The sequence below is a fragment of the Amborella trichopoda genome, chromosome 13, assembly GCF_054954075.1.
Source record: "Amborella trichopoda isolate Santa Cruz 75 chromosome 13, AtrichopodaSantaCruz75HAP2 v2.0, whole genome shotgun sequence".
In the NCBI taxonomy this organism is placed as follows: Eukaryota; Viridiplantae; Streptophyta; class Magnoliopsida; order Amborellales; family Amborellaceae; genus Amborella; species Amborella trichopoda.
This window is the reverse complement of record NC_142348.1, coordinates 33,213,561-33,227,954: the sequence shown is the minus strand read 5'-3', so window position 1 is coordinate 33,227,954 and position 14,394 is coordinate 33,213,561. Positions and strand designations below refer to the sequence as shown.

General features: G+C 38.9%; 1 protein-coding gene across 1 annotated transcript; it reads right to left on the bottom strand.

Moving 5' to 3' along the window:
* Positions 1-10,397: 10,397 nt before the first annotated feature.
* Positions 10,398-12,751, bottom strand: LOC18440269 (uncharacterized). The gene is made up of 2 exons (XM_006850420.4): positions 11,465-12,751; positions 10,398-11,232 (listed from the first exon to the last, which is right to left on the bottom strand). Exons 1-2 carry the CDS (start codon positions 12,330-12,332, stop codon positions 10,679-10,681), a joined length of 1,422 nt encoding a protein of 473 aa, XP_006850483.1. The 5' UTR covers positions 12,333-12,751; the 3' UTR covers positions 10,398-10,678.
* Between the last annotated feature and the right edge of the window lie 1,643 nt (positions 12,752-14,394).

The following is a 14,394-nucleotide window of genomic DNA, read 5'->3' as shown; positions in this document are numbered from 1 at the left end:
TTACCTTCCTTTCAAATCAAGAGAGAGGAGAGAGAATGCTTTCCACATTAAGCTCCCTACCCCTTGGACCACCAATATTTATCCCTTGACCATAACCCATAAGCTACCACAAACTCATACAACTCAACCTATACACCACAACACATAGACTACCATAAACTCATACACCCCCCAATACACCAAGACTCATACGTCAAAACAATATACCTTAGTCCCCTACCCCAAACTTGAACCCATCCTAAGGAGCGTACAAGGGACCATTGGGAGTACACCTAGCCACTAGGATCAAGCCATCGGTCCATCTATAGGTACCTAGTCCATCTCTCTTGCTTCTCATTCTTTTCTTTCTCTATTCTTCCTCTTCTCTCTTTAGTTCTCTCACCCTCGATCTCTCTTCTCCCTCTCTCAATCTCTCTTCAATCCTAATTTTTCTCTCTCTTCCTCTCTCTCTCCCTCTCTCTTCGTCTCTCTCTCTCACCGAATCAATGGCTTAGGTCGTCGACCCGGCCCACTCTCTCCCCCTCTCTTCTCTCCCTCTCTCTCTCTCCCTCACCGAATTGGAAGCTAAGGCCCTCGGATTATCTCGCCCTCCCTCCTCTCTTCTTCTCTTTTTCTCTGCCTCTAATGCTCTCTTCCCCCTCTTCTCTCTCCTTCTCTCTCTTCCCCTCTTTCTCTCCCTCTCTCTCCCTCTCTTTCTCTCTCTCTCACTTAACCAATGGCTTAGGACACCAACCCGGCCCACTTTGTCCCCCACTCTTCTCTCCCTCTCACTCCTCACTGAATCAGAAGCCATGGCCCCAGGCCCGGCTCGTCCTCCCTCCTCTCTTCCTCTCTTCCTCTTTTCCTCTCTTTCTCTCTTCCTCTCTCTTTCTCTCTCCCTCCCATGCACATCCTCTCTCTCTCTCCCTCACCAAACTGGAGGCTTAGGCCCCAGGTCAAGCTCGCTCTCTCCCCTCTCTTTCTCTCTTTCTCTACCTCAAGGAACTGAAGGCTTAGGCCCCTGGCCCAGCTCACCTTCCCTCTTCTCTTCCTCGCTTTCTCTCTCCCTCTCTCTCTCGCTTTCACGCTCACCCTCTCTCTCTCCCTCATCGAACATGAGGCTTAGGACCCGACCCTACTCGCCCTCTACCATCTCTTTCTCTCTCCTTTTCTCTCTCTCTTCCATTCTCTCTTGCTCTCTCTCTCTCCTTTTCTCTCTCTTCCATTCTCTCTTGCTCTCTCTCTCTCCTTACTCTCCCTTCTTCTTTCACTCTCCTCTCTTCTCTTATCTCTTCTCTCCTTTACCCTTCTTTTCATCTCTCACTCCAACTCTCTAGTTAGACTACACTTAGGGGGTACTTTTGAGGCATATGATGCTTGTCCCCCAACATAATGAGATATATGTGGCTCAAGATATAGATGGTAAAAATCAACATTGAGATTAATCAAACGCTTTTTATTTATTCATTAGTTTTCAAGATTAGTTTATGATTTTAAAATATTTTTTTTGACGATTTCTTAGGCTTCAAAAAAATTTTATATCCAATCCTCATATTTTTAATACTTTTAATATTATATGTAATTTTTAATTCATTAAATAAACTAGTTAGTTCTTTTTTCTCGATATACATTTTAATAAATCATTATATTTTAAATGGTATGTTTTAAGTTTTAATTGCAATATGATTAATTCTTATTAGTTATGCAATTTTTAAACATTAATTTTCTAATAATTAAATTATTTTTACTCTTTGTCATGGGTTTCATATCTAAATGCTATCAACCCCAATACTTTGTCTTAACTCTTAAGCGCACAGAAATATTAATTGATATTGTTTGCTCTATCTAACACCTAAAAAGTTAAAAATCCATGGGAATATGAATAGTAAGGTGTCACGACCCTTCCCCTTGACCCCTGTCGTCCCAAACTGGAAGACGATAAAGTGCGGGATCAAGGCAAACCATGAGAAATCAATAAAACTCATCCACTAAGCATTAAAAACTTAAATAAATTAAAACCATTAAATTATCAATATACAGTCTCCAAGGTCATCAACAGTATCCAATATATTACAATGCATCCAAGGCACCAAAGCCTATTAACAAAATTGCAAAGCTTCACAAACAACAATGTAAGGCTGATGGCTAGCTGACACCTACAAAAACAAGGAGATCTTCTAATCTAGCGCGAGCCTTCATTCCACCGAACACGATCACCGTCTGCCTGTCTTCGACCTGCAGCCGTCAATCTACAAGGGTGGAAGCAAATGAATGAGCTAAAAAGCTCAGTAAGTAGATCATAGTATCATGCTTTCCCACTTATGAATACAATCTCACAACACAGATCAAAGTTCTAAGCCATGCTCATAAAACAGGAGTCATGCATCAAAAGTTCGTCATAATTATGGGATGATGCTTTTCATGGTAGAACAGGCACAATATAGGATATCAGATATCATCTACACTAGCAATTTATCTGATTCACTAGATCAACACAATCAAGAGAGCATAACAAAATCAACATACACTAACTCACTCTCTAGCCCTATCTATCAGGCCACTCCCATATCTTGCAAATCGATCATAAAACTTAAGAAATCATATATCTCAAGTCAATCTCATAATTCAATTACATAACTCAAGCGGCTACTCATGTCGGTCGATACAAGTTGCACAAGCATTGCCGGGATGTCACATATCACCTCGTGCGCACCTCACTTGTGTTAGTCATGGCCATGCGATATGTTCAAAGCACGCTAAGTAATCACATAACAGTCACCGTATCATTGTATCCAACTACCAATGTGACCCATTGCGTAGTGGTCAATATCACATCTGCTCACACATTCACAGTATGCCAATAGTAACATATCACCTCATGCACACTCAGAAGTCACATATTCCAGTACAGTATACCCCACTATCAATGGAGGACCCATTGCATAACGGTCATATCACAGATATCAGTTTTACATATAACAAAGTCAGAATACTCACTACTAATGGATGACCCATTGCGTAGAAGTCAGTGCCAAAAATAACAGAATCACAGTATTCATATAGCAAAATCAGACAGTATCAGTGTCACATAATGGTCCTATTAATATCACTATCACAGAATGATAGTATCCATATCACGGAATGACAGTATCAGTATCGCATTTTAACAATATCAGATTCACAGAATAACAGTGTCCATATCACATAATAATAGTATCAGATTCACAGGATAACGGTGTCCATATCACAGAATGAGTGTTACAGCTGCAATTTCAAGCCGTGACATCTGGTGGTAAATAGGGTCATAACTTTGATTCATCAATTTGAAGACAGTTACAAAAAAAATTTACACTAGACACACCTATCTTTTAAATCGGGGCGGATTGAAAAAAATTGGATCGTTTTTGGCCCCTCAAAAGTTCAAAAGAATGGAGATATTTTATCTAAAATATGTTGTGCAGTGAAAGCAGTGACATGTCTTTAAAATTTACTCCATAACTCACAATCAAGAAGAAATTATAAAAAGTGATCAGCATGTGAATTTAAGCTTACTCATGAACCGTTCAAATGACTGTAGTATGGAAGAAAATGGACCCTTTTTTGGTCAGTCAAAATCCATGGTGACAGAGGCATAAATTTTGAGTTTTATAAACGTTATCAGAAGTGACATATTGTTACAACTAATCATAAAACTCTCAAATTAGGGAGAATTTTGAAAATTGCTAAACATGTGATCTCAAGCTTACTCAAAATTATTTCCATTGGTAGTGGTTTGGAAGAAACCAGACCTCATTTGGTTGGTCGACATCAGAGACATCAGTTCTGTATTTTTACGATAATTGTCCACAATGATCTACTGGCATGTTTCGAAGTATAACTTTACATAAATAAAGAATCAGAGCAATATGTAAACATGAACATTAAAATAGACTAAAAAATATTTCTAACGGTGGTGATTTTGTATCATTTGAACTTCAATTGCTTAGACAAACTCTCAATACAACAGAAGTAACAATCCTGTAAATTATCACAGTCTGCTAACAATGACCTATATACACAAAACGAAGCATATCTTCCAAACTATCAAGAATCTCAACTAGTCATATACACAAAAATCTAATTAGATTCACCAATCTATCAAATGGTGGTGATTTGAGGCCAATTATATATCATTTTCTTAGTCAAAATCTCATCACAAAAGCATGTAAATTCCGTGGAAAATCACAGTACAAACATGGCACATTCCAAAGACTATTCCATAACTTCAAATCCATACAAGATAACAACATGAAACCTTTTCTATCTTAAACTAGACTCACACAAGCATTATTCCATAGAATTTTAGGATCCAAAAGAGTGATAATAGTGCCCACCTTATCATACAAAGAAGACCTAATTGCTGGAAAAATAGAACACAAACGTACATGCTTAACTTCAAGCCTAATCCATGCTTTATTCATGCTTAAATCACACTTTATTCATGAAAATTCATACTTAAATCTCATACTTTCATACATAATAATCATACTTCATACTATGAAGACAAAATAACATAGTCTACTTACCATGTGCTTCAATGGTGATCCCAAGTCCTTCACACTGCTCACTCTTCAAGTCTCTCAACAATAGGCCTAAAGGAATGGAATTTTTAAGGGTTCAAAAGGGGAAAAATATGGGGGAGAGAGAGAGAGATGAGAGATGAGAGCTAAGGTAGTTAAATGGGTAATGAGAGAAGGGGAGGAGAGGTGGCAACAAGCCACCACCAAGTGGCAAGCAAAGGGGTGAGGTGGCAACAAGCCACCTCCAAGTGGCAAGTAAAAGGGTGGCACTGGGAGAGGGAAAGGAAAAGGGAGAAATAGGAAAAAAAGGGAAAAGAGGTAGTCCTTCATGAACTACCCTACTCCAACAGTCCCTGTGGTCCATTTACAACACTCACACTTACGGTGGTACATGCACGGCGCTGGCCTCTCTTCACGAACAGCGCTGACCTCTCTTCGCATACAGAGCGAGTCCATTTCCCACGCGGCATTGCTTCCCCTTCTTCGCGCGGCGTTTCTCTCTTCTCCTTCGCGCGGCGTTTCTCCCTTCTTCTTTGCGGGGCGTTACTCCTCCTTCTTCGTACGGCGTTTTTCCCTTCTTCTTCGTGCGACGTTTCTCCCTTCTTCTTCGCGTGGCATTACTTCTCCTTCTTCGTGCGCCATTTCTCCCTTCTTCTTCGCACGGCGTTACTCCTCCTTCTGCGCATGCCGTTTCTCCCTCCCTTCTTCTTCGTGTGGTGTTACTCCTCCTTCTTCACACGACATTCTCCTTTCTTCTTCACACAACGTTATTCCTCCTTCTTCATGCAGCGTTTCCCCCTTCTTCTTCCCGTGGCCGCATGAGCTCACCAAGTTCACGAAATTTGGGTCATTACATAAGGTGAGGTGGTGGTTGAACATAAGAAATGTTGCACACATAAAAAAGTCCCACATGGATGACTAGATAAAACCAAGATGGCGATGAGACTGATCCATAACTATTCTCAAATATCCTATGAGAATATTGCAGCTAGAAAATCAAATCAAGTAACATGTAAGAATACATGAACAATTGAAAATAATTAAAATCAAATAAACACTTCGAACAAATAAATGATTGAGAGGGAGAGAGAGCAAATAAACGATGAGAGATAGAATAAATAAATGATTAGGGTGAGAGAGAGAGAGAGAGAGAGAGAGAGAGAGAGAATATAGATGTTTTAGGTGGTTTACACATTACCCTTGAAAGATAGAAAAGATATCTATCAAATTGGCATCAATTAGCAGTAGATATCCATCACCGAGGTCTATAATGTAGACATATCAATAACTAAAAAAATTTAACAATTAAGAACAAGTGAACATTTAAAGATAAAGAGAGAGAGAGATTTAAGAGATTTTTTGAGAGATTTATGGAGAGAGGTGTTTAGAGAAGTAAAATCTCGCTCACTATGCAAAATCGTTTTTTTAAAATATAAAATATGAACTATAAACATTTCCTATAATTTACATACAGATGAAAGATTTGGGGGAAAATAATAGAAGAGTAGATAGATATCCAACTCTCTCAAATCTCATTGCCTTGTCGATCTATAAAATTTCTTTTTATATTTATAAAATTCTCTTCCAAAATTCTCTCCCCCTGCCCCCCACATATATCAATCACATCTACTCTTTTATCCCATGTATTTCTTCCTCTCTTTGTTGAAGATTCTCTCACTCTCTATCTCCCTCTCTCACAAAATGGTATCTCTTCCCCCTTGCTCTTTCTTCCTTTAAGAAGGGGATGTGACATACAAATAAAATTTCTATCCTACAATCTCTATAGCATTAAGTTCTCTTCTTGTTCTTGCAACATGTGTCTATCCTTTAATTTTGCCTTAATAATGCAATGTGTATATACGTATGTGAACACACACACTTACACACTATGCAATGAATATAGGAGAAAATGAACAGTGTTTTCGCCCACAGGCTCAGCGTGGTCCGATCAAATTAGATGGTGTGGATAAAACAACCACACCAGCTTAATTATGTCCTTTCCGGTAACTTTTTAGGCAAAACCATCACGGTGCTTGTAGAGCCATTGCAGGACAAAAATACTAAAGCATTTTTCCTATAGGCATTTTTAAGGGTTTTTCATACATATATATTGGACAATTAGTTACCCTTAAAATAATTAAAATTACATGAGTGTACTCCTTTTTATCAACTTCAAAAAGGGAAATAGATGTAATTGTTAATTCCACTAATGCAAATTTATTAGTCCTCCTCTCTCCCGGAGGGAACTCTACTGCCTTCCTCTTCTCTGGATCCCTCTTCTCTCCATCTCCCAATGGGAACACCTGCCTTCCTCTACCCATTATCGTGGACTTCTTTACCATCATATCATCTCTATCTCAAATGTTTTCTCCTTTATCTCGCAATCATACCACTCTCCTATTTGGAAAGAAACTTCTTCACTATCTATTATCATCTAATGACCTATTGGGTTTTTGAGAAAAGTGAACCTCAATAGAAATTATAAAACATTATGGTTCTAGTTGGTATATGGAAGAGAGGAGCCCAATAAGAACCAATGTTGTAGTTGGTGTATGGAAGAGGGGAGTCCAATAAGACACTGGGAAGTTATTTGTGATTCCTTCGGTTTTTTTAAAGAGATAGAAAGATTGGCTTTGGGGGCTATACCTTAGATAGAGTACCTGAGACCTGAGAGGCTATTCTACTATCGATCTGTGGGTATGTCGACCCGTGCAGGCAGTGTCTTAAGAGAGAGAGTTTGAGGATTCATAGGGAGATTGGTTTGCCATTTAGAGAGAGAGAGATTTTGGGGGCTTCACTGTGTGAAAGAGATATTGGGATGTTTTATCTTGAGATGGAGAGAAAACCCTGTAACAAAGATGGAGAAATCATGGGAGGAAGATTGGCTAGTGTTTCAAGCCATTATGTGCTCCTTGATTCTTATTATTTGGCCATTTGGGATAAGATTGATGAGTGAGAGAGTGAGAGATCCTATCAAGGGAAGATGGTGAAGAAGGAGATGGAGCGACAAGCTCATCGTGAGATAGAGATAGGAGGAAGGCAGGCATTTTGCCACTGAGGGAGAGGATCCTATAAATTTGCCAAATTTGGGAGAGGATCCTATAAATTTGCCAAATTTGGAGTGATTAACAATTACATCTATTGTGCTTTTATAAATTGATAAAAAGGAGTACATCCATGTAATTTTAATCATTTTTCTATAAATCAGATCGTAACAAAATTTTGGATGAGTCTACTAAAAAATAGGGTGCACAATAAAAAATATATAAAAAATATTTATTAAAATATAAAATGATCGAAATAACCCTATAAAATTACGGGGCTAATTTGGTCATTTTAAATTATTGAAGGTAGATGTTTTACATTTTTTTTATGGTGCATATTTGTGTTAGGTATATATACCAAAAAGTTTATTTTCATTTGATTTATAGAAAAAAGATTAAAATTAAAATAGTGATATGAATTTTGAACCACGAGATGAAGATCTAACCGCAGGGAGCTAGTAGCTTATACTATTCACATAGCTATCTTTATATATATATATATATATATATATATATATATATATATATATATATATATATATATATCACAGTGTAAGCCCAACGGCCCAGATTAAAATAAAAAAAAATGATTTTGAGTTTATAAAGGCCAAGATCTTGTAATTCACCAAATGAGTAGTCTAGATTCGTTTTTGGAAAAGACTCATTTTGACCATATCTAGGTTCAAATTAAACTTTTTTTTTGGGGATTGATTATTGAGATGAAGATAGTATGTGTGTAAAATTTTGGGTCATACAAATACCACAAACATGGTTTTTTAGAAGTGTCGTTGCGTTATTCTATGATACAACCGTTACATTAGATCATTGCTATATATATATATATATATACCTTCTTTTTTTCTCTTCCTTGCTTAGGAAAACTTACTATGAGTACTAATCTCTCTCTCTACACGTGCGTGTGTCTGTATTCCTCTCAGTGGCATTCTAAGACCTGGAGAAGAGTTTTGGGCGATTAGGTTGTACAAAATATCTACAAAAGGTTTTTATATTAATTGGATAAATTTTACTGATATACATTTGAATGGCTTTGCGGTTAACTTTGACCAATATTTTGCAACGAGAATGGGGTTCGCGCCATCACTTTTTGAAAGGTGTCATATTTTGCAGGAATTAAATCACGTTTTATGTTTATTTTCTTTAGAAAAAAAGTATGAGTTAGACTTGGGTGAGTTACTCGAATTCGTCTAAATAAATCGCCTTGGCCAAGGCCCGAGTACCTTATCCGAGTCGATTTTCTAAACATTACACCTTAATCTCTCGCTCCATGGGACCCTCTGTCTCTCCATCGGAACATACAGTCACAGTCATGTCCCTTTTGTCGAGATAGGTTTAAGAGAGTCAATTCACGAGACCTCTTAAGTTCTAAGATGTAATGGAGATATAATTCATATTGCAAAATGTGTATGTTGAGATCTTGCCTCTTGTTGCACCTCTGTTCTTCACTTACGCCTACTCAGTCTAATTGAATTGTAATTAAATTTTGACTTTTCTAGAGAGTCGACAGCAAATAGGAAACATAAATTTGAAAAAAAAAAAAAACGAGATAAAAAAAGAACCTAATTTGTACCTTCTAAGATTCCTCCCCATCACTATTAATCCCAAGGTTATTTTAATTTGCAACTACCCCGTAAAATAAAAGAGTAATTATTTTCACCAAAGTGTCCACCCATTTTAACCCATGATTCCAAAATATGATCCAATATTTGTCAGTCCGACACAAAATTGTGCCTATCTCACACAACTTGAATATAAAACCAGTTTGGTACAAAAAATATGCCGAACCGTTTGTATATTCAAAGTTGTGCCCGACCAGCACAATTTGTACGGATTTGCTCAGGGAAAAAAATTGGAAAATGTGGCCTAAAACGTGGGTATTTTGATAAAAAAAAGAAAAGAAAAAACAAATATTTTTTTAATTTAAGAGGTAGCCGCAAATATAAAGAGCTTTGGGGCCTAGGAGTGTGATTTACACAGCATTGGTGGGTGGCATGCCTACAAAGTAAGGTTAAAGGGTGTATATATAAATTTCCAAGGAAAAATAAAAGGCCAACCACCACCGTAAATAGAGTTGGGTAATTAATCCCTGTAAGGGGACCAAATAACAGGTCCAAACGTATAGTTCAGTTCCAATTCCATAAACAATTCCATAGTATATGTATTACAGTCTTCCTACACAAAATTTGTAGATATTTCTTTTGTTTCATAAGCAAGACAATTATTCAAGATAAAAAATACATGTGCATTCTCGTGCAATTGATTTACAGGAAAATAAATAGTGCAACAACACATCTTAGAGGAAAAACTAAATGAAAGAGTACGAAGAAATTACTCTGGCCTGTAGCTTAGGTATTGCTTTGAGAGCATGAGCGAGACAAAGGTTGGGTGCAGAGAGACTAAGGGGATGAGGGCATGAGATTGGGAAGACAAGCTCCAATTTTTGTTTTTGGGGAAGATAGGCCCTTACTCAATTTTTTTTTATGTAAATTGAGAATTAGCATTTTGAAAGTATTAGCGGGATGGTGTTAGTAGTGTTGAGAATGAAAACCACAATGTGGGCAATGGATATGGGGTGCTACAACCACCACCCTAGCCTCTTTATTTGTTTATTTTTTATTTTGTTTGAAACTATTATATCATACTTTTTAGTGGGGATGCGCTTTTTAATTAACCGAGTGAAAAAGGTATTCGTCTAGCTTTTCCCATGGGCAGCCAAGCGAACAACGGATCTTTTTTTTCATGCTTTTCTTTTTTTTTGTCAGTTCAGAAATAGTTAAAAGCCAGAGGGACACCACGGTTTCTCAAGTTGTCAAATGTTCGTGCTTTCAAACCTCAACATTTTTACATTTTGCCATATGTATTTTGATAAATTTTCCCGTCAAAGGGTTGAAAATAGGGCTTCCAACCGAATATTCAAAAAAGTTCCACGGGATTGAGTCCAAGTAAAAGTTGAAGCACAAGAGGGGACTACCGCATTTCCTTTCACTTTGTTGGTCGGTCTTTAAAGTGAGTGAACCGGGTGCGGGCCCTCCTCACCCTGCTGACTTACGATGCACGATGATGGATGACCCTCGCTCTTTATTCGTTGAATGATTCCGAGGTCGCCTCCTTTCGTTTTATAATTCTACCATTGCCGTCATCTAACACGATCTCGAATAGCTCTGTTTCGGCCTCAGATTCGACCAGGTCTCCGGGACCAGGGCGGCTCAGCCACTGAGAATCGATCCTCCAGGCCTCAGATTCGATCAGGTCTCCGGGACCGGGGCTGCTCAGCCACTGAGAATCGATCCTCCCCATTGAGAACAGTTCGGTGCTATCCAATGTCCTGGCCATGGAAGATGTCGGCCGCAGCGTTAAGCCTGGGTTGGGTGTGCGGGAAACATTGGATGGAGCATAGCCGAAGGGGCTTTGCCCATAATTCACCATCAGCCTCACCTCGCAATTCGCAGCGAGTGTTGGGTACAATGGCTTCCCAAACTCTGGTAATTTGCAGTCTGCTGTGTGGATCAAGTTGGAATCCAGCGTGAAGAATACTTTTCTCTGCGATGGATTGAACCCACATCCCAGCACTGTTTCCTTTTCTCCCCATCTTGCCATCCCCTGCGATTCTAAACTCCTGTTGATCTTCATCCCTGTAAAGAAAAATGCAATTCAAGAAAAGAAAACCAACTGTGAATATAAGGAAAGAAAAATCCATTGCATATATGGTGATTTTCAAAAATATTTGATTGAAATATTAGCTGTGAAATCTTCCACTTGTCATGTACTTGATTTTTGGGGTATGAATCCGTCATATTTGTATGATACTAATCAAATATTGATAGGTTCGTTTTCAGGTCTGGGAAAGGGGAGCGTGCTACATACCATTTAGGTAAACAGAACCAGTGGAATGGAAACCCACAGAGCCACAAGGATGGGTGCCTGGCACTCCATTCGCATAAGCGGTGTCGCCCCCATGCGTTAGGCCGACGGCGATCACCTTGGTCAACCAACCCTCTTCGTCAACAACAGGCACACTGTTGGTCTGATTTAGGCCTCTGTTCTTGATGCCGCTCTGCTTCTCAACGTCGTATAGGGTATCAGACTCTGATTTCATACCAGCTTCTGAGATGAGACTCACGCTCTCTCCTTCTGCCAAACGCCTCTCCGGAGAACAAGAATCTGGTGGCGTAGTGAAAACCGTGACCTCAAAATATGCCTCTTGTGGAAAGGTTAAGGAACCCAACGGAGGTCCGGGCAAAGGCAATGCACCCCGAACCACGGAGACTGATCTGTCGGCCCAGTTCTTGTTGCTTCTGGTAGAATCGATTTGGGGATTAAGCCTTATTTTCTGCATGTAATCTAGAGAAGCTGGTCCAATTTCCCAACTAAATTCAGGCTGAGCACTACCACCTCCTCCTGTACAGAGAATCCAGCGACTAGAAACAGGGGCAGGGGGAGTGGCAAAGGCAAAAGCAGTCCACCCGTTCTCAACGGCCTCCGCTACCAGAGAAGGATGGTCAGCCCAGTCGAAAGACGGCCCCCTTGCCGGTGACCACTGGTAACTTCGCACCCTGTTGCGGCTCCCATCTCCATACCTCACGTTAGGCTTCTGAATCCCCTTTTGCTGCTGTTTTTGTTTAGAAGAAGAAGTCCTCCATTTGCAACAACACCCGCAAAAATACATGGTCAAACACCCGAACAGCAGAGCAGCTGGGATGGCAGCCGCTAAAGCCTTCTGCCATTCACGCATTTCCCCTCTCAATTTTACTTCAAACAATCTCTCTCCCCCGCCTCATGTATATCCCTTTACATCACAACCTCCCCCATGTATATCCCTCTGCATCACATTATATGAAACTAACTCTGCCTTTAGGACGAACCCTAACCTTTGTGCAGTTTTGAAAACGCGTCCGCCAAGAAAGTGGATGCCGACAGCAGTAGAAAAGAAAATAAAAAATCCTCTCCTCTCTTCTTTAAATAGGGGCCGTCTACAGCAGGCTGAAATCCTCTCCTCTTCTTTAAATAGAGCCGTCTACAGCAGCCGGCAGATGACGTTTTCAAGAAATCCAGCTGAAGGCCAATTCACGCACTGGTTGAATTCTTGAATGCGTGATTAATAAACAAGTCTAAGTTAATAAACAAGTCTAAATTAGAGGAGCGGGTGATATCGAGAATCGTTGAAGGCGACCCATTTTTATTTTTAATTTTAATTTCTTATCGTGAAGTTAGGGAAGGAAATGGGTTGTTACGTTGTATGCTTGCGTAAGCAAGAAAAGTATATAATGGAATGAGTGGTGTGAAATAATAAATAATAAAAGATGACATGAGTTAGGTGTACGCTGCACGTTGATGGAGCAGCAGAGCGGACCGCACTAAGAATCATCGATGCTCATAAAATTCCAAAAGTGGAGGCCTTCTCTCCTCTACCCTCAGGTTTTTGGGCTGTTAAATCCTAGTTCAAATCGAGTAACAATACAAGGACGATCCAAGCTTTATCGAAGCACGTGAAAGGTACAGCGGTTGTTTGTTAATTTTCACAAGTGCAAACGCTCCAAACTACTCTACAGTTGCCAACCGTTTGCAATTTATCTTTTTTTTATCAATTTTTTTTATTTTTATTTTTATTTTTTTTAAATTTAGTCCCTTGTTTTTTCAAATAGTTTAGGAGTTAGTTTTTCCAAAATAATGGTGGAGTGGCGTAAATGGAAATGAAAACCACAATATGGGGACTAGAGTGTAAGGGTGCTACCACCACAACCCAGCCCCTTTCTCGCAATTTATCCATGTTGATTTTAATGATATTAGTAAGGGATTATATACATTAAGATTATTCATCTTTAGTACAAGGAGGTTACAATTATTTATAGTTTTTCGTTGTAAAATCTGATAGCTTGGGTATGAAACAAAATTTGAGTAATTTTTTTATGAACTTTGACCTTGGTTAATAGAATAAATATATCTGCCCAATTTCACATTTAATAGTCAAAATTAACCTTGTACCAAAGGTAAATAGTCTCATTATAAACTTTTTTCTACTAGTTGGATTACGTTTCATGAATGGAATAGGTGGTCGTGTACATAGTTCTGTAAATATACAATGGAGAGTATTTTTGGGTAAGTATACAATAGAGAGTATGCAGTAATGCAATGACCAACTATATAAATAATCACATAAATATACAACGCAAGAATACATTGATATGCAATAACTGATCTTGCAATTGATCATGAGATTTTGTAATGAGAGAGTATATAAATATGCAACGAGAAATATGGTTTGAATTCCATGCATCGATGTTGAATATAATAAAAATCAGGGGTAGGCAACAAGTAGTAGGCCCAATCAGATATATATCTATCGTTATTTGATTTTAATAGAGGAATATGCAAAAAATAAGACACGATATGTATAAATTTTAATTATTAAAAGATAAAACAATAATGGAAATTTGAAGGTATATTAAAAGGGAATGCACTTTGATCAAATTGGTTAGGTGCCTCGATCTCGCCCTTCGGATCTGGATGATCCGCCGGCCAGCGTCTCGAGTTTTAGGGGAACCCGGGACTTGAGATCGTGCTCTCGAGAACCTTGCTCAAGAAAAAGGGCAGGTATACCAACCAATGAGAGAGGAATTTAATGTGGGTTCGGAACTTATTTGGACTGGCTCGTATAGGCCCCTCTTAGATCACGAAGAAAGCCCCCCAGTTCTACAACTGGTTCGAAACTGCCTCCCTTGGCCTGTATTCTCCTGTTTCTGCAATCACACATACATGGTTAATTTTACAAGATAAGTGGCCCAAAGGACCCCACA